This window comes from Loxodonta africana, chromosome 1 (genome assembly GCF_030014295.1).
Source record: "Loxodonta africana isolate mLoxAfr1 chromosome 1, mLoxAfr1.hap2, whole genome shotgun sequence".
NCBI lineage: Eukaryota > Metazoa > Chordata > Mammalia > Proboscidea > Elephantidae > Loxodonta > Loxodonta africana.
Genome location: NC_087342.1, coordinates 55,629,917 through 55,655,249, shown reverse-complemented (window position 1 = coordinate 55,655,249; position 25,333 = coordinate 55,629,917). Strand labels below are relative to the sequence as shown.

The following is a 25,333-nucleotide window of genomic DNA, read 5'->3' as shown; positions in this document are numbered from 1 at the left end:
AGCAATGGTAATGAATTTAAATGAATTCATTCACAACCCTTTCTCTGTCTTTCCAGAGACCAATGACCCACATTTCGAAAATATTGGCTGGCAATGGGATGTGATGAATAAAGCCATCTGACACATAGAGTTTGACTAGCAGCCCATCCCTCCTAGTACCCTTCATTTCTTATGTAGAAACCAAACGGTGGTGACTTTTCTACATGATTTTCTTCCTAGACATCAGTGAATGTCCGAGCTCATGCTTGGCTGTGGGGGTGGTACCAGGGGTGTAGGATGTGGTGTGAGAAGCCCTATGTTGTCTCGTTCACAGTAATGCTGCCTTTCACTGAAAATTCATCATTCCCTGTGGGACAGCAGTTAAAGCTGAAAAACACTATGTGTGTGTGCAGCCATTTAAAATTATAAATTGTTGTTGTTGTTAGGGCCATCGAGTCGGCTCTGACTCGTGGTGACTTTATGTATAACAGAATGAAATAGTGCCGATTCCTGTGCCATCTTCATGATCATTGCTGTGTTAGAGTCTATTGCTTTGGCTATTGTGTGAGTTTATCTCATTGAGGATTTCTCTCATTTTCAATGACCCTCTACTAACCATGATGTTCTTGTCTAGAGATTGCTCTTTCCTGATGACATGTCCGAAGTAAATAAGCAGAAATCTAGCCATCTTCATTTCTAAGGAGCATTCTGGTTGTATTTCATCTGCGACTGATCTGTTTGTTCTTCTTGCAATCTGTGGTATATTCCAGTATTCTTTCCCAACACCACAGTCTAAAAGCATCAATTACTCTTCTCTCTTCCTTTTTCACTGTTCAGCTTTCACTTGCATATAAGGCAACTGAAAAGACCACGGCTTGGGTCAGGTGTACCTTAGTCAACAAAGTGAAGATTATAAACATATTCAAAGAACCGACCTAAAGTAGGAGGTCGATAACTCTGCCCCCAAAGGGGCAAGGGCCAATATCAGTTCAGAATTTCAAGAGATTCTGAAGAGATTGTCTTCAATACAAGAAAGCGCATGTTTCCCTGGAAACATATTTCATTTAAGGATGTAGGCCATTTGCTGTTCTATGAACAATATACTGAACTTCAAACCATTACCACTTCACAAGCAAATAGCACTTACATATTCAGAGTTTCATCCTCGTTAGGGCACTAGTGTGCATCTGCTTATCCTCATGGAATACCCTTATCCACTGGTGAAAACACCGTTAACATAGGCCAGTGCAGTAATTATGAATAAAAAGAGAAACAGGCTGTTAGGGCTAAAAGGAACCCTGGAAATCATCCAGTTCATGATCAAGTATTCTTCAGAATTTTCTGTGACCCTTAAGGCAACATGAAGAAAAGTTAATTGTCATCACAAAACATATTTACACTGGGATTATGAACTGCATTGTGCTTTGAAAGGTCTAAAATAATCATGGAGTGACAGAATTTTAGAGATCAAGGGGATTCGGGGGCTACCTATTTCAATGTCTTCTGCCCAATGCAGATATTATTGCTTTTTAAATACTCTTGACAGGTAATTTAGTGCCTAATAAGTATATATATATATAAAAAGAGGATCTTATAAGCAAATATTAATAAACTTTTTATATACCTAAATTTATCAATATTACTGTTTTGAAAGAAATAATTGAAGTGTTTTGTTACTAATGTGTGTCTACTACAACGCTTGGCATGCAGTGCTCAATAGGTGTTGCTTAGTTAGGTCTAGAAGGTTCTAGAAGCCTTGCTGGGTCTGGTTGACTATCGCTGGGCTGGGCTATCTGCATTAACACAGATATATATCCAATACTCCAGCAGAGGTACAGCCACTTTATTCTCCAAAACATTCACATTAAAGTTGACAATTTACTTCAATATATCAAAATATGGAAACCCTGGTGGTGTAGTGGTTAAGTGCTACGGCTTAAAGGTTGGCAGTTCAAATCTGCCAGGTGCTCCTTGGAAACTCTATGAGGCAGTTCTACCCTGTCCTATAGGGTCGCTATGAGTTGGAATCGACTCGACGGCAATGGGTTTGGTTACAGGTTTATATCGAAATATGGAGTTATAGAGTATACAAGTCCTCAGCAGATGATCTGATCTATAAGGCTTTCTTCTAAATACGCGTGTAAGCCTTTCAGGACAACTATTAGCCTGGTTTTTCTTGAAGGTCTCAATATCCTCTCCAATGGTTCTCGGGTTCTCCCTTATGTTCAGTTACACTCTTCAGCCATTTCTTTCATTCTCTATGGTTGGTCTTCTATAAATATGCAGAATAACTGCCAGCTTCCTTCCTTTTCTTGTTAAAAGTCTCGTTTATACATCTGGATGATGGACAGAATATGACTGCTTTCTCAGGCCTATCTAGAATGTTCTCTCATTCCCTTTCTCCCTCTTCATCTGGTTATTCTTATCTTTCAGATTTTAGCTTACATGCAGCTCTACAGAGAAGTCCTCCCCGAATCGCACAGGCCAGCTGAACCCCCGTGTATGCTCTCCTAGGACTCCGTACCCACGACTGGCATTTACTTGTACAGTTTATGCCCTAACAGACTCTAAACTCCAAAGACGGCAATGGTCCTCTATATCTGGTTCACTGCTGTGTCCTCAGGGACAAGCACAGGGCCTGGTCCAGAAAAGGTACTCAGTGAGTAATTGTTGGTTGATCTTCTGGTCACTAAGCATCCACAGACAGCTTCGTTTTTCTTGGCAGGGCCTGTTTCCACTCCAGGTTTAAAACTCCTTATCTTTAGTGATTACCTGACATTTTCTCCTTGGCAACTGTCAGCGCTTTCCTGATCTACCTGTCCAGGGGTTCTGGGATATGAAAAGGTAGATGAAGGATCAATTTATTAGAAATGTATTTCCTTGTCCATTTTTAAGGACCATATTTAATAAACTTATCCCAGGAGAATTAACTCTATGGTAGCTAAACTTTCCTAAACCCAAACCCAATACATGAAGAGAAATGTCATTAGAAATATCAGTTGACAGCAGATACACATGAATCATAATGGTCACAAAAACAGATTAACATTTTGCTTTTTTAGTTCTATCCCCGAGATTTCAAAAATTCTGTACACGTGAACACGTGCCCCACCTAACACACTCCTTCCTCTAACGTGCCCCCAAAGTCCCTTCGTTCCTCTTCCCCCTCTTCACCTGGTTATTTCTGTGTTTCAAATCTCAGCATAAAATTCAGAAAATTAACATTCAGTCCTAAGCCAAGGATACTGAAGACAGCTGAACAACCAAACATAAATCCCCACTCCTCCAAACTTTCTTGGAAGAATTTATTTTTTCCAATTTTCTCATATACAGTGGATATGCTCCAAGAGAATGAAACGAGGGGACAGTGTACTTCCACGGACCATGTCCACAGCCAGAGTTACAGCATCTTGGGCTCCAGTTCGATGCTACTAAATGTGACAAGCAGGAACCTAGGTTCTACTCTAAAGGAGGAACTTTTTACTCTGCTCCTAGTATCTGCAACAAACAAACAGAACAAAACTGGCACAGCGAAACAGTGGAATGAGTGGTATATCCACAGAGAAAGCCAGTTTCTATAATTAGGGGATGTTATATCAACCCATTAATTATAATCATAAATTAAAATATCTTTCTATTCCAAACACTGGAAAAACTTTATGCAACTCACTCAGGAAGTATTTACTGAACACTTCCTATGATGGGCTGGAGGTGCACTGGGGAGATGAGGGTGGGTCCTGTCCACCTCAAACGGAGACTACACAGAGGCAGAAACACCACGATGCCATCAATGTGTCTAACAGGGGTATGCACAGAAGAGAGGCAGCCCCAGAGGAGGGCAGAGCTCATGTGTGGAAATTAGAGAGGGATTCCCGGAGCACGTGGTATCTTATCAAGCCTTGAAGAATAAGCAGCATTTTTCTTTGCAAAAGAAGGTAGGGTGGGCAGGAGAGGAGAGGAGAGGAGAGAAGAGAAAAAAGTGCGTTGCCAGGCAGACTGAACAGCTGAAAATTTCAGAATTAGGAAATTAATATGAAAGGTGAAAGGTATGTCCTCCCAACAAGCATTATCACTTATATCTGTACAACGTATGTCTCGTGAAGACTCAAAGTTTACAAGTGAAAAAAGAAAGTCCGAACCAACCTAAAATCTCTCAGTAAAGAGTGGACTGATACGCAAAGGAATGCCATAAGCAGTAACCAGGTGCTCTCCTTTTAGCCATGAATCCAAATATTTACTGAGAACCTATGACCCCTACAAGCTCTAGGTGCTGGGGTCAACTGTTACTGAGAAACTATGACCCCTACAAGCTCTAGGTGCTGGGGTCAACTGTTACTGAGAACCTATGACCCCTACAAGCTCTAGGTGCTGGGGTGAGCTGTAAACAGAAGCACTCTTGCCGCTGTAGACCATATGGTCTAGCCAGGTGAGAAGAGCGATAAACAAACAAACAAAGGACAAATGACATGGAATGGTGGAGGTACAAAATGCCATGAAGAGAATAAAGAGGGCCTGTGTTAGGCCATGTTGGGGTGAGGGTTGCAATTTCAAATAGGGGGGCAGGGAAGGTCTCACTGAGAGGTGACATTTGATGAGGCTGAGGGAGGCAGGGAGGGAGCCTGGAGGATGTCTGAGGGAAGAGCAGACCACGAACAGGAAACAGCCCTCTGTCAGGAGTGTATCTACTACATCCAAGGAATGGAGAGATTAGCTAGGGGGCCAAGTGGTAGGAAAGGAGTGAGCAAAGGGAGGCAGAACAGACGAAGTGGGAGAGCCAGGGTCTGGTGGTAACTTCTGTGGGCTGTGGTAAAAAAAAAAAAAAATTGTAAGAACTTTGCTTTTTACTCTTCGTGAGCTGGAAGGCTGGAGCATTTCGGGCATCTGATTTTTGTTTTGACATTATCTCTTTGGCTGCTGTGTTGGATATAGCCTGAAAGGGGGTGAGACTGGAGGTAGGAGACCAGCCAGGAGGGCATGCAGCAAACTAGGTAAGAGACTACAGAAGCTGAACCCTAGGTGGGGTTTTTTGTTTGTTTTTATCTTGGGACCTAGCAAGGTTCCTATTCAAGCAGAGACTCCCACCCACTGCTGTCAAGTCGATTCCCACTCATAGCGACCCTACAGGACAGAGTAGAACTGCCCCATAGAGTTTCTAAAGAGCACCTGGTGGATTCGAACTGCCGACCTTTTAGTTAGCAGCCAAGCTCTTAACTTCACCAGGGTTTCCAAGCAGAGACTAGAGGGCAAATTGTCATGAAGCCTGCAACTGGCACGGGGTGGTTGCCTAGATGGTCTCTAAGGCCCCTTTCAATGACTAGAAGACTTATTCAAATTTATGACCCAACGTCAGGCATTAATGTGGACTGTTTAATTCATCATTTCATTTTCTCCTCAGCTACAAATTTTCATCAGGATCAGACCATAGGATCTGGGTTGATGCTCTGCAGTGATGTCCTATAAGATCCTGGGGGCAGTGATGATCCAAATAGTGGGGAAGTACAAGGATCTGTGCAGGCACAATTCCTAAGTGTTTGGTAATGTTTCTTCCTTCTTGCAGTGTTTTTTGGGGTCACTGGAAATTACTAGGAGAATAGAGAAACGATACTTTCCTTCTAAATGAAACTTGGTTAGAGCAAGAATGAAATAAAGTTGATAGGCACCAGTGAGAATTTTCAGACAGTTAATGGAAGGACAGCATCACCTGAGACAACTACACTTTCACTATACTGAAAGGAGCCCGTGAACTTGTTCTGCTTTCAGATTCTTCCAGCACTCCTGGAAGGTGATGGAGATGCCTCCCAAAGCTCTCCAATCTTTAGAAAGAAGGCCTCTTTTTCTCAGGGTTGGGGGGTGGGGTATGCGGGGCAATCTTGTCAAAGTGATGTATGCATTAGTTCCCTAAATCCTGGCTGGCCTATTGTACAACACTAGGTCTTGAGGCAGGGCATTGGTGATTCAGTGGTAGACTTCTCACCTTCCATGCAGGAGACCTGGGTTGGATTCCCAGCCAATGCACCTCATGCTAGCCACCACCTGTCTGTCAGTGGAGGCTCACATGTTGCTATGATGCTGAACAGGTTTCCGTAGAGTGTCCAGGCTAAGACAGACTAGGAAGAAAGGCCTGGAGATCTACTTCTGAAAGCCAGCCAATAAAAACCCTATGAACCACAACTGTCTGATCTGTAACTGACCATGGGGATGATGCAGAACCAGGCAGTGCTTCATTCCATTGTGCACAGGGTCATCATGAGCAGGGGCTGACTCGATGGCAGCTAACAACAACATGTCTTGACTTAGGGTGGGAGGTGAGGGAGACAGAAAGAGGCAAGGAGGACCTGGGGGTGGACAAAGCACACAGAATGTCTTTATTCAGGGGCCCTGATCATGCTCGTTTCCCTCTTTCCCAGCACCTGCCCCAATATGTTATCTTCAATTCATTTCAATAAAGAATCTGACCCTGTGTAGCCTCTAAAGACCTATCCATTGCTTATGTAAACTCAACTGAAACATTCTAAAATTACACACAGAAACCATTAAACTGAAGAACATTATCTAACTGGTTGATGAGTACATTCAATGGAACCTTTTAAAATGGCATGTTCTAAGTGGAAACGTATTTAGCAATATCCTACTAATACGCTGTCACGAGTATGTTTTTCAGATGAGTAAAGCTCCTGAAATGTACATAAACTTACTGGTGTACAGCAGACATGGAGGCAGAAAATTAGGTTCATGGCTAGTTGTCTTGGGGAAAACAGTTATGCTCTAGTTGAAGGTGTTCTGGACCTGGAGCAGGAAGACCCAGGCTTGGAGGCTTGGCCCCTCTACTTATACCTCCAGGTGCTGTCAAGTTGACTACAACTCATGGCGACCCTGCATTGTGTCACAGCAGAACTGTGTTCCATAGGGTTTTCAATGGCTGATTTTTCAGAAATACATTGCCAGGCCTTTCTTCCAAGGTGCCTCTGGGTGGACTTGAACCTCCAACTTTTTGGTTAGTAGCTGATTGCTTAACCTTTTGCACCACCCAGAGACTCTACTTACTACCTAGGGCAACGTTTTTCAAGATGTCTTTGGTGAAGAACAGTTTTTTTTAGTTTATTTATCTTAATTTCCTTTCTCTTTTAAAATTATTTACATGTGTTGTTGAGAATATACAAAGCAAAAATATATACCAATTCAAGTTTCTACGTGTATTAATTCAGTCACATTGATTACATCCTTCAAGTTGTGCAACCATTCTCACTATATCTTAATTTTCAGTCCATCACAAATTGATGCTTTTGTAAACTACAATAAAAATAGGTAAAAAAGGAAAAAAAAAGAAATCTCCTTTTTACAACTAGATCAACAGACATAAATTATTCTGCCAAAATGCTAGGAAAGTTTCTAAGAGCTTGCTTCGATTTCTCTACTTTTCTGGTTGCATGGGGGTTGGGGGTGGTTACAAGCAGTTTGTGGACTACTCCTTGAGTAGGTGGCCTTGGGAAGCTAATACAACCTTCCTTAATTCTTCCATTTAATCAGTTCCCCAGGTGGTGTGAGAATGAAATAAGATGATATATATAAAGGTACACAGTAGACTAAAAAGTGCCTTCTGGGTTTTAATTATTTTTGTTCTCGTTAATAACTTCTTGTTGCTAGTTCTGTTGAGTAGATTCCAACTCACAGCAACCCCACGTATGCAGAATAGAACTGCTCCGTAGGGTTTTCAAGGCCATGGCCTTTGAGAAGCAGATCGCCAATCCTGTCTTCCGAGGCACCTCTGGGTGGGTTTGAACCGCCAACCTTTTGGTTAGTAGTCAGCTACGTAACCGTCTCCGTCAGCCAGTTGCCTATCTCATTAATAATAACTGTAGCTAAAAATAATGTTTTATTTTTTGTTTTGCAATGAGGGTAGGTATTACATGTGGTACTCAGGTTAGAATTCGCAGAGACAACAACTTCGCTTGAGTTACTGATCTCCCAAACATAGACTACTTGGCTGAGAGGCAGGGATGGAGAAGGCAACTGAGAATCAGGAGACACAATGTACAGGTCCCAACTGTGCCCACTGGCCTCTGGCTCTCTGCCTAGGTGATCAGTGAGGGTCTCCAGACTTCAGTTTCCCATCCCTACGGACATCACCAGTTGCCACGAGTTGGTTTTTCCCATCCATGGGGCCTGGTTAGCAGTGGGCACTACCGTGGGAAGGGCAGTTTGGCTCTCAGCTCAAACCATCCTTCATGGCAGATCACAGCACATTATTCTCTTTGATACACCAGGGACCTTGCCAAGTAACTTCCCTGGGAGCCATACTAGGATTTTCCAGGCACTTCTTGGGCCCAAAAAGTGGCATTTGTTTGTGTGTGTATGTATTTTCCTCAAAATAGAGATTCTCGCTTGGTTGTGGGGATGTGGGAAGTCGGGGTTGCTGTTCCAGCAAGGCCTGCCCTTGGGGGTCCTCTTTGCAGATCATCCAACAATGGTATTGGAGGCAAAGTCTGGTGAAAGAAGAGGCTGTAGCAGTTGCTGTTAAAATATTAGTGGCTCACACACCACATATAATTTGATTGTAATTCTCTGCTTTCTCCACCAGCAAAAAATGACAGTGTAACCCTCCACCTTCTCCATCCCTCGTTTTCCACTGCCATCCTGCCAGCTGTAATCTTTTCTTGTTTTATATTTAAATTATTTTTTTATATCATCCATGCAATAAACAAAATTATTATACAGGACAGAAAGACATGAAATATAAAGTATTTTCTCCCCATCTTCCAATGACCGCATATAACCTTTAAAACATGTTAGTGCTTACAGAAGCATATGAGCTAGTGTATACGTATGTGTGTTGGTGAGTACAGATGTGTGTATATGTGTGTGTTACATATACATACATTCCTGTTTCTCTTTTATCAGTGTGACTATTCTACAGTTAGCAACATCAGTTTTTCTCTTCCTTACTGTCCTAATGTTCATTTTTTCCTCTTATTTTACTTTTAGACTATATATTTCAGTGAGGACGAACCTTCGCCCTGGCCTTCATGCTCCCCAGTCATGGACCATGCCCCCGCACACCCTCAACCATGCCCCCTACGCCCAGGTTACCTCTCCAGCCTCTGCATGGTCATGGCCAACGTCTTGTTCAGCTCGTCTATCATCCTGCAGCTGGAGGGGTGCATGGGCAGGGAGCCGGTGGAGGAGGGCAGGTGTGGGCCGTGGCCACCGTACTGCAGCTGGTGCTGGATCTGGGACGGCAAGACTGTATGGTGGTGCTGGGCCATGCTCTGCTGGCCACTCTTTTGGGCAGCGTAGGATGCCAGGGAGAGCTCTGGCCCTCCAACAGGCATACAGATCATGACTTTCTTTGGAGGTAGCGGAGGCGACAGTTTCACTGGCAGACAAGGCAATTTCACAGGGGCACCAGGATCTGTGGCAGAAGGAGGGTAAGACGCAGATGTGAGTTTGGGGCTCCAGGAAGAACCCGAATACCCCACATGCCCACCTTGAGACTGCCCACTGAAGTGACAAAACACATCAACTGAAGACATCTGCATGGTGAGTGCTACCCAAGAACCACCCGCCAGTGCTTGCTCCCTGCTCAAAGCATGCTGGTTGTAAGGGCCACCATGGACCCATCCGTTAGTGGTGTCTGTCTTGCTGTGTGTCAAACTGAGGTTCAGAGCAGCACAGATGATGAGCCAGCAGGAAGGGGAATTGCAAGGAGCTCTTCTGCTCATGGATACACATGAGCCTTGAAAGAGACAGTTTTCTAGGGTGTCCCAATGGGTAGTAAAGAATTTGGTCTTGCCCAAAGAAAGGTCTGGCCTTTGTCCCTGCTCCTGGGAGGGAATCTCTAAACCCTTGGAATCCAGTGATGGAAGTGTCTTTGTTATTCATGGTGTGCCCGCTGGACCATAACTGATAGATAATGCTAATGAGGTAGCTCATGGCGGGCCCCTTGGGCCATGTGATATCAGCCCAACCTTGGGGGGGAGCACTGGATATTGACTTTAATCACATGGGCAATTGATCAAGCATGGCTTCATAATGAAGCCCAAATAAAAACTCTGAACACTGAAGCTTGAGTGAGCTTCCCTGGTTGGCAGTACTCCTTGCATATCGTTACATCTCAATACTAGAGGGTAACACATCCTGAGAACAACGAAAGCTTTGCATTTGGAACCCGCTCAGACTCTGCCCTATGCATCTCTACCTTTGGCTGATTTTAGTCTGTATCATTTCTTTAATAAACTGTAACCATGAGTATAATAGCTTCCACTGAGTTCTGTGAGTCCTTCTAGTGAATGATTGAACCTGAAGATGGCTTTGGGAACCCTCTGAACTTGTAGCTGGTATCACAAGTGAGAGTGGTCTTATGTGGACTTGTCCCTCTAACCTTGTAGTTGGAACCTAACTCCTGTGGTTGACGTTAGTAGTTTTGGGCAAACGTGGCAGTCTGGAGAACTATGCCCTCAAACTTTGCAGTTTGGTTAACTCTAAGTACCCATGATGTCTAGAATTTTGCCACTGTAATGTGAGAATACCCTTCCAGCTGGCACTTTCTAAGGGGAATGGAGTTAGGCAGCCTAAGGTTCGAGTCCACTAACAACATCAGAAAATTACTTTAACGCTGCCAACCTTAATTCCTTCGTTTGTTACATGGGGATGATCATGCCAGCTTGGGAGGCTGGCATCGGAGTGGCTTAATTACAATAGAGAGTGGCCACTTGGTTTATGTGCCTGGCATAGGCGCTATGGAAGACTTTGTGCACTGCTAAGCACTGCATGGGGGCAAGGTGTTAACATGGTTGTGGGGCTGGCTGACCCCTTACCACAGCATCCAAGGTGGGCTCCAAAAGCACTCTGGGGATTTGATGGAATCTACCCAGAACCAACCCCTTGGTCCCATGACAGTGTTACTGAAGCTTCCCGGAGATGCTCCAAATGTAAGAGGGCTTGGGGTCAGACTACTTCTCAGGGCATCTTTGGGAAGACCGTGTAATCTTCTGTCTGTTCCCCCGAAAGCTGTTGCCATCGAGTCAATTCAGACTCATAGCAACCATATAGGATAGAGTGGAACTGCCCCATAGGGTTTACTAGGCTATAATCTATACAGAAGCAGGTGGTGGTTTGGACCACTGACCTTTCCGTTAGCAGCCGAGCACTTTCACCACTGTGCCTCCAGGGCTCCTTGTCTGTACCCCACATTCCTGGAAATCACCTAACCCTGGGGGAGCAGAGGCAGGAATGCTTGAGCCCAGAAGGTTGTAGGCTTGCCTGGGAGACTACCTCTGTGCCTTGAGTGTAGCCTTCCTCCAACTTAACTTCCACAGTCCTGCCAAAATGAGTTCCTAGAGCACAAATCTGATCACGCCACTCCTCAGTGTAAAATCCACCACCGGCTCCTTGGCCAAAAGGTGAAGTCCAACTTCTCTAAACATCCTTCATGGCCTGTCTGCTGCTTAGTTCAGGTCCTCCTGTCTACACCTTCCCTCTGTGGGGTCTGCTCTGGTTCCCCTGGTGGAAATGAAGTCCCCTGTTGTACCTGGAAAGCACCTGACCAGGGTCTCTCCTACTACATCACTTTTCTCCCGTGGATTTTACTGATGTTGTACCACAAGAACCCAGAGTCTCCATTCTCAGCAAAGTCCTACCAGGTGGCCTCGGTCAGCTCCCCTCACACGCTCCACAAGAGCTGTTCCAGTCTGTCTTGGCTCCTCAGCCTCCTCCCTCTCAGCAGATGAAAACCAAACCAAACCAGCTGCTGTCGAGTTGATTCCGACTCATGGTAACCCTACTAGTGTCAGAATAGAACTGTGCCCCATAGAGTTTTCAATAGCTGATTTTTCAGAAGTAGATCATGAGGCCTTTCTTCTGAGACACCCCTGGGTGGATCTGAACCACCAATTTTTAAGTTAATAGCTGAGAGCATTAACAGTTTGCACTACCCAGGGACTGCTTCTATTTCTCAGAGAAACCAGAGGTGTGCACTCAAAGCCTCCCCCACCACCCACTGAATTCAGGCTTCCCTTTTCATCACTACTCACAGGCATCTACTCTCACTCCTGTAACACACGAGCTCTCCAAACTGCCTGATGTTCCCTGGGTCTGTGTCTTCCCCTCTGTTTGGAATACTCTTCTCTGTTTTGGTCAATTCGGACTCTCCCTTCAAGTCCAGCTAAAAAATCACCTCCCCTGAGAAACCTTCCTTGATCATTAAATCACTCCTTCCAGTCCATACCCACCTACCGTGGCCTGCGCGTGCTTCACGTCAGTGATCACAACGGTAATGTTACCAGTGGGAGGACTCATGCTTAGGGGACACTGAGCTTCTGTTAAGGGTGATGGTATAATCTGGGAATGGATAAGGGTGATGTTTTAACAATATGATGAACATAATTAATGCCACTGAAGTATGCGTGTGAAGATTGCTGAAATGGCAAATGTTTTGCTCTATATAGTACGTTCACAAAAAAAGAAAACGTTAACAATAAGGGCAATAATAACGATGACAGTAATAATTATCTCCAACTCTTACATCGCGCTTGCTAAGTGTTCTAAGGGCTGGGAACTTCTCACACGCTAACAAATTTAATTCTCACAAGCCAGTGAGGCAGATGCCGCTTCTATTTCCATCTCGTAGATGATGACACTGACCCCGAAGACACAGCACTGCACCTCCTACTTACATAACCGTCTCCTCTGCTGGAGAGCAGGCACCCAGGGCGAGTCTTCCTCACATCCCCAGTATCTTCTACAGGGCCCAGCTCACAGCAAGCGGCTTCAAACATTTTTACTGAAATAATCTGTTACTGGATGAATTCAAACCTTCCCCAGAAACTGATCTGTTGGGAGGGAGAGGCGAGCAAAAGTGGTTTGCAATTTTAGGATCCTGCAGCTGTGGATGTATGGGCATTAACCTGCTGATCCTATAGTGGAGATGCAGAAAAATGTAATAACTCCAGGGCGCCTGACAAGACTGCTCTCCTAACACCAAAGGCAAACCAGTCTTGAGCACGGGGGCTCTCAGGCTCATCCTTGAGGGCTCAACCTGTTCACTACAATCCTCCCGTGCACCCAACACAAGGCCCATCCCCAGGCGTGCTGGCTAATTCCAAAGTGGCTGACGTGAAAACTGACCAGCCTCGCTCATCTCTTGTTACTGAAGGGTCAGTTCCCATGGCTCTGGGAAGCTTTAAAGCTAGCCTAAACCAGGCGCTGAGCTGACTCCAACTCACAGTGACCCCATTAGTGTCAGAATAGAACTCTGCTCCATAGGGTTTTCGATGGCTGATTTTTCAGAAGGTTGCCAGGATTTTCTTCTGAGGTGCCTCTGGCTGAACTCGAACCTCCAGCCTTTAGGTTAGTAGCGAGCACGTTAACCGTTGGTACCACCCATGGACTCCAGGGCAATCCTGGCAAATGTAATGTGCACGGATGTGTGAAGGGTTCTCTTCTGGGAGCCCCCAGCCCACGACTCCTTCATTTGTGGGTGCTAGTTCTCTGTCTCAGGCAGGTAGGTGCTCACTTGCTTGATCAGTAGAAAGGAAGGCCAGGAGGGCCAAGCAAAACTCTCTGCTCAGGAAGGGACTGAGAATACATTAGGTTCTGCCCATCACGTTAAGATATAACTTCCAGCCACAGTCCTCCACGGTATTTCTTTTTTTAAATTGTACTTTAGATGAAGGTTTACAGAACAAACTAGTTCCTCATTACACAGTTAGTACACGTATTGTTTTATGACATTGGTTAACAACCCCACAACATGTTAACACTCTCCTTTCTCAACCTTGGGTTCCCTATTACCAGCTTTCCTGTTCCCTCCTGCCTTCTAGTCCTTGCCCCAGGGCTGGTGTGCCCCTTTAGTCTCGATTTGTTTTATGGGCCTATCTAATCTTTGGCTGAAGGGTGAACCTCAGGAGTGACTTCATTACTGAGCTGAAAGAGTGTCTGGGGGCCATACTTTCAGGGTTTCTCCAGTTTCTGTCAGGCCAGCAAGTTTGGTCTTTCTTTCTGAGTTAGAATTTTGTTCTACATTTTTCTCCAGCTCTGTCCAGGACCCTCTATTGTGATCCCTGTCAGAGCAGTCAGTGGAGATAGCTGGGCACTAGTTGTATTGGTGGAGGCCGTGGTATATGTGGTCCAATAGTCCTTTGGACTAATCTTTAGTTTTCTTCATTCTTCCTTGCTCCCGAAGGGGTGAGACCAGTGGAATAACCTAGATGGCCGCTCACAGGCTTTTAAGACCCCAGACGCTACTCACCAAAGTAGAACGTAGAACATTTTCTTTATAAACTGTGTTATACCAATTGAGCTAGATGTTCCCCGAGACCGAGTACCCCACTGCCCTCAGCCCAGCAATCTGGGCCCCCCGGGGGGTTTGAATGTGTCTATAGAGCTTCCATGACCTTGCCTTGTACAAGTTCTGCTGGCTTCCCCAGTATTGCCACCACAGTATTTCTTGTCACTACTTTGGTAGCAAAACTTACTTGGTGTCATCACTGGAAAATAAGCCAAATGGGCCCAAGAATGCTACCCATGCAGGCAAGGAAGCAGGACCAAATCAGTGGAGATGGCTACTTTATTGTTCAGGGATGCTATACTGGGCCACACAGTGCCCCCCATTTCCCCTTCTACCTGCATTTTCCTTCCCACACCTGTTTTTCAGTTTGCGCTACTGTGGTGGCTTGTATGTTGCTATAATGCTGGAAGCTATGCCACCAGTATTTCAAATATTAGCAGGGTCACCCATGGTGGACAAGTTTCAGTGGTGCTTCCAGACTAGGACAGACCAGGAAGAAAGGCCTGGAGATCTGAAAATTAGCCAATGAAAAACCTATGGATCACAACAGAATATTGTCTGATATACTTCTGGAAGACGAGCCCCTTAGGTTGGAAGGCAGAACAAACATATACCCAATACTCATTCCTGTCTGATGAAGACACTGATGTTTCTGTTGTGAGGATGACAAAGGGAGATGGGCATGCCACTGGCATTTATTTTTCAAGATGCCCAATTCTTTAAAAAATTTTTTTATTGTGGAAATACGTATATATAACATAAAATTTGCCATTTTGACCATTTTTAAATGTACAAGTCAGTGGCAAGATGTCAACTTCTTAACGTAGGAGGTCATCGACCTCATTAGGGAGGCTGGGAAAGGCAGATTTCTGGGTCTCACTTTCAGAGGTTCAGTCAGCGGGTGTTCATTAGGGGGTCAGGAGTCTGCTTTTGAAAACAAGCTCTCAGGTAACTCTGACGTAAGTGGAGACCACGGCTGAGAGCGTGTCCAACTTTCTATGAACTATGAAGCTACGAGCTCATGACCAAAATTTGTCTTACTAGAAATGTGAGATAAACTATAAAATCACGCACCTAATTCAGCTACCTTCAGCAATTTACTTAACCTCTTTGGTATTCAGTTTTCCAAACTGAGAAATGGGGATAAATTAATATCACAGGATGGTTGCAAAAATTAAATAAGATAACGTACATAAACTGTTTTCTACTGTGCCTGGCACTAGTTACTCAATAAACAGTAACTATTATTATTATCTTATTATTATCTAATTTTATTATGTTTTAGGTGAAAGTTTACAGTGCAATTAGTTTTTTATTCAAAAAAATTTATACACAAATTGTTTCCTGACATTGGTTGCAATCCTTGCAATGTGTCGGCATTCTCCCCCTTTCCACCCTGGGTTCTCTGTGTCCATTCATCTGGCTTTCCTGTCCCTTCCTGCCTTCTCCTCTTTGCTTTTGGTCTCTTATACTTGAGTGAGAAACTATTATTCTTGTTGCTATCATCATCATCATCATTACTGAACTGCTTCCTTCAGGAAGCTGCCCCGAGTTTGGTTTGGGAGCCTGCCCACTGAGCATCATGGCCCTTTTGCTTCCCTTTATCACAGCATTTCATGGAGATTCGATCCAATCCATTTCATTTGCCTTGCCTTGCTGCCAATTTTCATTTGCAGCAGGTGGACTTGATGCACTGATTAAGTCACACGGGTGTGGCTTTTTCCTCAGTGTGCTACCCACGCGAGTGCATAGTAGACACTCACATCTTCAGAGCAGTGGGGAAGGCAGAACTCGGTGACCAGTTTCTCCTATACTCAGGGTCAGCCAATCAGTGTGGTCCCTGGACCAGTAGCAACAGCATCACCTGGGAGCTTGTCAGAAATGCAGATTCCCGGGCCTAGCCTTCTGAATCAGAATCTGCATCTTGACGAGGTTCCCCAGAGGGCGCTGTGCACAGCCAAGGCTGAGATGCACTCCTCTAACAGAGGCTGCTTTGCTCGCTCCCGAGGGAAAACAGGTGCCTGGGGGTCCCAGAGGAGGAGATCCAGCTGTGCTGCTGGTCTCTGAGGGTGGGCAGGCGGCTTCTTTCTGAGGGGAGAATGGCCTGCTGAAATGGCCACTGGCTCAGAGCTCAGAAGAGCTAGGGCTTAATCCCGGCTTCAAGACTAGGGAGCTCTGTCACTGTGCCTGTCATTTAGCCTTCCTAAACCTCAGTTTCCTCATCTGCAGAAAGGGAGTATTGTCTGCCTTACAGGTCTGTTACGAAAAGTAAACAAATTAACATCTACACAGCCACCACGTCAGGTGCTGAGGGGATTAAGAAAACCAGTTACCGCCAAGCTGACTCTGACTCCGGGCAACCCCATGTGTCAGAGTACAACTGTGCACCAGAGGGTTTTCAGTGGCTGACTTTTTGGAAGTAGATTATCAGGTCTTTCTTCTAAGGCCCCTCTGGGTAGACTTGAACCTTCAACCTTTTGGTTAGCAGCTGAGCATGTTAACCATTTGCACTACTCAAGGATGCTGAGAGGAAAAGTGGGGCTGAAATCCAGCTCAGGGTCTACCCTGGTAGGGGTCGAGTCATCCCAGAGGAAGGGTCAGCTTTTTATAATTCGTTTCTCCAGAGACGCTCTTTTTGTAATTTTATAGAACTCCCACAGAAGTTAACAAAGGGACTGAGTATAAAACACCCCACTATACTGCTTGGTATATAACAGGAGCTCAACAAATGCAGCTTTAATTGATTCTGGAATAAAAACAATACTATATTCCCTGCCTTCCTACCGGTTGTTTGAGGGACAGACAAGATCAAGTCAAAATGTCTTCTAAGTTGCTAAGTGCTATACACATCTGCAGTGTTCCAACGGGACTCTTGGCACACCCACGAAAGTCCATCCTGAGAGCTTCCTGGCTTGGGGTGGGAAGATGGAAGCCAAGAAAGAAACAGAGAGTGTTTTTAGTACATGGTGGTTCTATTTTCAAGTCCCTGAAAAAACCAGGGGTGACTGGAAAGTGTACAGCAACCAAAACCAAACCAAACCCGTTGCCGTTGAGTTGGTTTCGACTCATAGTGACCCTAGAGGACAGAGCAGAACTGCCCCATAGGGTTTCCAAGGAGCAGCTGGTGGATCTGAACTGCTGACCTCTTGATTAGCAGCCAAGCTCTCAGCCACTGTGCCACCAGGGCTCCTATACAGCCAGGAGGCTTCCAAAGGAGCATCTTAGCAGTTTTCCATCCTTGCAACAAACCACCGCAGGAAGAGAAAAAGGAGAGGTAGGCCAGGCTCCCATGTTAATTCTGATGCACAGGGCACTACATTGGTTTTGAGAGCTACTGGGAAAGAATATAAAACTGGGAACCAGAAAACCTGGATACTTTGAAACTAACTGCTAGGGGAGAGGGCTAACCTTTTTGGGACTCAGATTTACCTCTGTTATGTTATTATACCTCTATTGCCACAAAAAGATATGTTGAAGTCTTAACTGCCAGTTTATGAATGGCTGCTAACCTTAAGGTTGGCAGTTCAAACTCACCCAGCAGTGCCATGGAAAAACGCCTAGTGATCTACTTTTGTAAAGATTACAGCCAAGAAAACCCTAAGGAGCAATATTATTCTGTAACACATGGGTTTACATGAGTTGGGGCAGACTTGATGGCAATGAGTATTTTTGGTTTTAACCTCTACTGTCTGTATCACCACGTATCTGTCAGTTTGTCCCACTGTGGCAACTTGCCTGGTGCTGTGATACTGGAAGCTTTGCCACTGGTATTTCAAATACTAGTAGGGCCGCCCTTGGTGGACAGTTATCAGAGGAGCTTCCAGACTAAGACAGACTAAGAAGAAGGTCCTGGCAGTTACCTCTGAAAAAACCGACTGGTGAAAACTTTAGGAATAGCAGCAGAACATTGTCTGATATAGTGCCAGAAGATGAGCCTCTTAGGTTGGAAGGCACTCAAAATACGACTGGGGAAGAGCTGCCTCTTAAAGTAGAGTCGACCTTAATAACATGGGTGGAGTCAAGCTTCATTTGCTGATGTAGCATGATTCAAAATGGGAAGAAACAGCTGCAAACATCCACTAATGATCAGAGCATGGAATGTACAAAGTGTGAATCTAGGAAAACTGGAAGTCTTCAAAAATGAAATGGAACACACAAAGATTGATATCTTAGGCATTAGTGAGATGAAATGGACTGGTGTTGGCCATTTTGAATCGGACAATCACATGATCTACTATGCCAGGAATGACAAATTCAAGAGGAATGGCATCGTGTTCATTGTCAAAAAGAACATTTCAAGATCTATCCTGAAGTACAATGCTTTCAGTGATAGGATAATATCCATATGCCTACAAGGAAGACCACAACTATTATTGGCACCAACCACTGTGGCCAAAAGATGAAGAAATTGAAGATTTTTACCAACTTCTGCAGTCTGAAATTGATCAAACATACAATCAAGTTTCACTGATAATTACTGGTGATTGGAATGCAAAAGTTGGAAATGAAGAAGAAGGTTTGGTATTTGGAAAATATGGCCTTGGTGATTAGAAATGATGATGGAGATCGCATGTTAGAATTCTGTAAGACCAACAATTTATTCATTGGAAATACCTTTTTACAACAACATAAACACAACTATACATGTGGATTTCACCAGATGGAATACACAGGAATCAAAATCAACTACATCTGTGGAATGAGATGATGGAAAATCTCAATATCATCAGTCAGAACAAGGCCAGGGACCGAATGCTGAACAGACCATCAATTGCTCATATGCAAGTTCAAGTTGAAGTTGAAGAAACTTAGAACAAGTCCACAAGAGCCAAAAAATGACCTTGAGTATATCTCAACTCTTATGGATTGAATTACTTCTGCCGAAAATGTGTGTCAACTTGGCTAGGCAGTGATTCCCAATATGGTGTGATTATCCATCATTTTGTCATCTGATGTGATTTTACTATGTGTTGTAAATCCTGCCTCTATTATGTTAATGAGGCAGGATTAGAAGCAGTTATGTTAATGAGGCAAAACTCAATCTATAAGATTAGGTCATACATTGACTCAATCCTTTTTGAGATATAAAAGAGAGAAGTGAGCAGAGAGATGGAGGACCTCATACCACCAGAAGCACCAGGTGTCCTTTGGACCCAGGATCCCTGCACAGAGAAGCTCCTAGACCAGGGGAAGATTGATGACAAAGATCTTTCACCGGAACCAACAGAGAGAGAAAGCCTTCCCCTACAGCTGGCACCCTGAATTTGGACTTCTTGCCTCGTAAACTGTGAGAGAATAAATTTCTCTTTGTTAAAGCCATCTACTTGTGGTATTTCTGTTATAGCAGCACTAGATGACTAAGACACCACCTGGAAACCATCTCAAGAATAGATTTGACACATTGAACACTAATAAGAGAAGGCCAGAGAAGTTGTGGGAAGACATCAAGGGCATCATACATGAAGAAAGCAAAAGGTCATTAAAAAGAAAGAAAAGATCAAAATGGGAAGACTCTGAAACTTGCTCTTGAATGTAGAATAGCTAAAGCGAATGGAAGAATTGATGAAGTAAAAGAGCTAAACAAAAGATTTTAAAGGGCAGCTCGAGAAGACACAGTAAAATATTATAATGAAATGTGCAAGACCTGGAGTTAGAAAACCAAAAGGGAAGAACACGTTTGGCATTTCTCAAGCTGAAAGAGCTGGAGAAAAAATTCAAGCCTCAAGTTGCAATTTTGAAAGATTCTATGGGCAAAATAGTGAATGACAAAGGATGTATCAAAAATAGATAGAACAAATACCCAGAGTCACTGTACCAAAAATAATTGGTCATCATTCAACCATTTCAGGAGGTAGCATATGATTAAGAATGGATGGTACTGAAGGAAGAAATCCAAGCTACACTGAAGACACTGGTGAAAACAAGGCTCAAGGAATTGATGGAATACTAATTGAGATATTTCAACAAACAGATGCAGCGCTGGAGGCGTTCACTCATCTATGCCAAGGAATTTGGAAGACAATTACTTGGTCAACTGACTGGAAAAGATCCATATTTGAGCTCATCCTAAAGAAAAGTGATCCAACAGAATACAGAAATTATCGAACAGTATCATTAATATTGTAAGCAAAAGATCATTCAAAAACGGCTGCAGCAGTATATCGACAGGGAGCTGCCAGAAATTCAGGCCGGTTTCAGAAGAGGATGTGGAACCAGGGATATCATTGCTGATGTCAGATGGATCCTGGCTGAAAGCAGAGAATACCAGAAGGATGTTTACCTGTGTTTTATTGACTATGCAAAGGCATTTGATTGTGTGGATCATAACAAACTATGGATAACACTGTGAAGAATGGGAATTCCTGAACACTTAATTGTGCTCATGAGGAACCTGTATGTAGATCAAGAGGCAGTTGTTCGGACAGAACAAGGGGATACTGATTGGTTTAAAGTCAGGAAAGGTGTGCGTCAGGGTTGTATTCTTTCACCATACCTATTTAATCTGTATGCTGAACAACTAATCCGAGAAGCTGGACTATATGAAGAAGAATGGGGCATCAGGACTGGAGGAAGACTCATTAACAACCTGCATTATGCAGATGATACAACCTTGCTTGTTGAAAGTGAAGAGGACTTGAAGCACTTACTAATGAAGATCAAAGACCACAGCCTTCAGTATGGATTACAGCTCCCAACATAAAGAAAACAAAAATCCTCACAACTGAACCAATGAGCAACATCATGATGAATGGAGAAAAGATTGAAGTTGTCAAGGATTTCATTTTACTTGGATCCACAACCAACAGCCATGGAAGCAGCAGTCAAGGAATCAAAAGACGCATTGCACTGGGCAAATCTGCTGCAAAGAACCTCTTTAAAGTGTTGAAGAGCAAAGATGTCACCTTAAAGACTAAGGTGCGCCTGACCCAAACTATGGTATGCATCACATCATATGCATGTGAAAGCTGGTCAATGAATAAGGAAGACCAAAGAAGAGTTGACACCTTTGAATTGTGGTGTTGGTGAAGAATATTGAATATACCATGGACTGCCAAAAGAACGAACAAATCTGTCTTCGAGGAAGTGTGGCCAGAATGCTCCTTAGAGGCAAGGATGGCGAGACTGCGTCTTACATACTCTGGACATGTTGTCAGGAGGGATCAGTCCCTGGAGAAGGACATCATGCTTGGCAAAGTACAGGGTCAGCGGAAAAGAGGAAGACCCTCAACGAGGTGGACTGACACAGCAGCTGCAACGATGAGCTCAAGCATAATAACAATTGTAAGGACAGCGCAGGACCAGGCAGTGTTTTGTTCTGTTGTGCATAGGGTCGCTATGAGTCGGAACCAACTCGACGGCACCTAACAACAACACTGCCAGAAGAATGAACAATTCTGTCTTGGAAGACATACAGCCAGAGTGCTCTTTGGAAGAGAGGATGGTGAGACTTCATCTCATGTACTTTGGACCAGTCCCTGAAGAAGGACATCATGCTTGGTAAAGTGCAGGGTCAGCAAAGAAAAGAAAGACCCTCGATGAGATGGATTGACACAGTGGCTGCAACGATGGTCTCAAACAGAATGATTGTGAGCATGGCTAGGGACCGGGCAGTGTTTTGTTCTGTTGTTGTTAGGTTGCTATGAGTCAGAACTCACTTAATGCAACCTAACAATAACCACAACCCATGACCATGACCTTGTTTGGAAATAAGGTATTTGAAGAAGTTGTCAGCTAGATTAACATGAAGTCATATTCAGTTGGGTTGGTCCTAATGCAATCTGAAGGTGTCCTTATAAAAGAGAAGAGACTCAGAAAGACACAGAAGAAAGATGGCCATGTGACCACGAAAGTTTTGCTGCAGATACCAGCCAAGGAAGCCTTGAGAGACAAGGAAGGACTCTCCCCTAGAGCCGCTAGAGGGAGTATGGCCCCGCCAACACCATGAATTTAGACTTCTAGCCTCCAGAATTTCGAGACAATAAATTTCTGTTGTTTAAAGTCTCCTACTTTATGGTACTTTGTTACGGAAGCCCTAAGAAATGAAAAATCCAGGGATAAAAACACCTCCTTTGCCTTGAGAGCACCTTACTGAACGCAATGGCTTGCATATATCTGATGCACAATATTTATTAATTGTCAGAGGACACAGTGTCCTTCTCGCATTTACAGTGATGGTGGCTGGTCCTGTGGGGCAAACACAAAGCTTCCTCCAGCTGCCTTATTAGAAATGGATGAGTCCTCGGCAGCCACGTGGAACGAGATGCAGTATATTCATAAAAATGTCTGTGCTGATGGAGTGGAAAAAACAAAACAACCAGTTCCCAAGAACAAGGAAAATAACCCAAACTGTGAGTATCACAGAGCCATAAAACCCAAGAGAGCTGTATTTCCCGAATATGACATAGCTCTGGCTTATGACTTCAGCCAAGGAAATGAAAACCCAAGACAACTTCTGTAGTTGATTCTTGGGCTATCGGACTGTAACCTGAACACTGAATGAGTTAGGGCGCGATGAATCCACCTCTCGCCTCCCTTCTCACCACCATTAATGAACATTTTATCAACACCTGGTGTAAAAGCCCATTTGTAATCTGTGTCATTGATAGTAACACTTGGTTCCCTAATGTGCAAAGGTGTTGCAAGAATTTCTCAGACATTTGCCAGCTGGTTTTAGTGGGTTAGCATCTCCACCCGAAGACGTAAAGGGCCTGAGAGAAGTGTGCTTAGAACCTAATAAGAGTTCCTTGTCCCTCCTCCTGACTGCAAGATAGGAGCTCAGAGACACTCTATCAGTTTCTTCAGAATATCAGAGGGCCTAGGGATCTATGATCATCTGGCATTTTTCCATGGTCAGATGCTTGCAGAGACAAAATGTGTTGATTGACCCTTTCTGGTGAGAGGAATGTATACAGAGAAATAAGAATAACAAAGGAAAAGGGCTCATTGCTTAGGGGGCACTGAGCTTCTGTTAAGGTTGATGGAAAATTTGGAAACTGATGATGGTGATGGTTGAATGACATGACGAACACAATTAATGTCCCTGAATTGTACACGGAAAGAAGAGTACTGAAATGGCACATGTTTTGCTACACATATACTTACCACACACACAAAAAGAAACAAATGAAAAAACCCAAAAAGTTATTTGTGCTAAATGCCCCAAACCTGGTTCACTCTACCAAGTCTGGCCAGTACTAGGAAACTACAGCCAACCCTCAGAGTTTGTGAGGAATATGTTCTAAGACCTTCCAGAACCCTAAAAGTGAGGCCTGTGATAGCACACACTTTACCTGCACTAGCAGCCGATTTTGTTTCAGAGACGCTTTCCAGAAGGACACATTTTTGTTTTTAAAAATGTTTGTTTTTGAACAAAAAAGCATTTTGTTTTTTCAATTTCCTCCTTTCAAGAACATCTGACAACAATACCTCATTGAGACGGAGATGCCTGGCAGTGGATGAGAGTCTGTCACAACCGGAGTCTCCTGGGCACGTCCCCCTTGCAGGGCAATTAAAATAGATTTTTGGGTGGCGGGGGGTTAAATGACACATTATTCGCTACCAGGGAACTGCTGTCAAAGAGTCAACACTGTGGATGTTCTTATAATTACGGAACAAACACTCATTGATAGGATCAGTAAGTAACTCTTCTGTTAGAAATTATAAATCACCCGCATAAAAACACATTGTACTGCTTATTTTTGGAGAATGAAACTAGGCTGTCCCCTCAGGGAGAATGGGGGAGGAAAAGGCCATTCAATTGATAAAGGAGCTGCTGAACTTGAGCCTTCTTCAGCACTTGGGGAGGTAGAATTGACTCATTGGCAACTGGTTTCTTTTTTTCAACAGCAGCCAATTTGCTATTCCTGGGTAGTGTAAATGGTTAACATGCTTGGCTGCTAACCGAAAGGCTGGAGGTCCGAGTACACCCAGAGGCACTGTGGAAGGAAAGCCTGGTGATCTACTTCTGAAAAAGCAGCCATTGAAAAACGCTTTGGAGCAGAGCTCTGTCTTGACACACATAGGGTCACCATGAATCAGGGTCAACTCAGTGGCAACTAGTTCAAGACAGGCATAAAGGCAGGTGAGAAGGTCCAGAGATGCACAGCTGAAAGGAGCATGGATTCAAAAGTGGGGGTTAGGGATGGGAAGGACTGGTCCTTGTGAATATCTGAATCAAAATCACAGAGTTCTAAAGGTGAGTATAAACATGCTCATAGGACCTCATAACACTAGAACTAGAAGCCATAATCATGAAGCCTGAAAGAAGTAAATTTAAGTCATGTAAAAGAAAATGCTATACAGAGCACCTGAAATTCACACAGAACACTCTTTGTGAAGTGTAAATAAGCTAAGCTAGATCCGTTGACATTATCAAGGGAAATCAGGACGCTGCAGCTCCTCTGGGACCTTGCCTCTGTCTGATGATGACATCTATTACTTCTTGCACTTAGAGTGATGGCGGTGGCTGGTCTAACCTGCTGTAGTTGGTGTCTGTAAGGACAGCCCATAGCCCCCTCAGATTCCTAGAGGTGTCTCTGAGACTGATCGCTGGGCCATCAGTATGACCCATGGGTGACTGTCATCTGCTAACCCTACTCTTCTAAGGGGCTGCTTTTCCACCGAGGTTACCACGTTTTCTTCAAACACTGCAGAACATGGGAGAATCACATTTCATTTATGGCAGGAAACATAAAAAAAAAAACCTGGAAACACAGAATTCAAGTTGGTGAAAATCTTGCTCAGTCTCCTTAAAGAAGCAAATACCCCGGCAAATGATTATCCAACTCCCCCTTAACCGCCTTCAGAGGCAGGGGCTTCTCTTCCTCACAAGGCTGCAGATTCCACTGCGGTATGGCCCTTCTCAGCTTCAGGCTGACGCTGGACATCCCCCAGGTACATTTAGGTCCAGTTGTAAACCCATCTGATACCATTATTATTCATCTCTTCCACTAGAACATCAAGAAGACATGCTTGGCCGAAAGCAATCAATCGCTGCTAAAAACACACAAAGATGCTCACTTCCTTCTACAAAGTTAAATCCCTCATCATGGCGTTCTAGGCTCTTCACAG

The 25,333-nt window shown here is 44.1% G+C and overlaps 1 protein-coding gene across 1 annotated transcript in view; it reads right to left on the bottom strand.

The window, feature by feature from the left end:
- PHACTR1 (phosphatase and actin regulator 1) overlaps nucleotides 1-25,333 on the bottom strand; it is a 273,928-nt gene that overhangs the window by 81,630 nt on the left and 166,965 nt on the right. Inside the window, exon 5 of the mRNA XM_023555811.2 lies at nucleotides 9,067-9,388. Within this exon, the coding sequence (XP_023411579.2) occupies nucleotides 9,067-9,388 (322 nt within the window). The remainder of the gene's footprint in view (nucleotides 1-9,066; nucleotides 9,389-25,333) is intronic.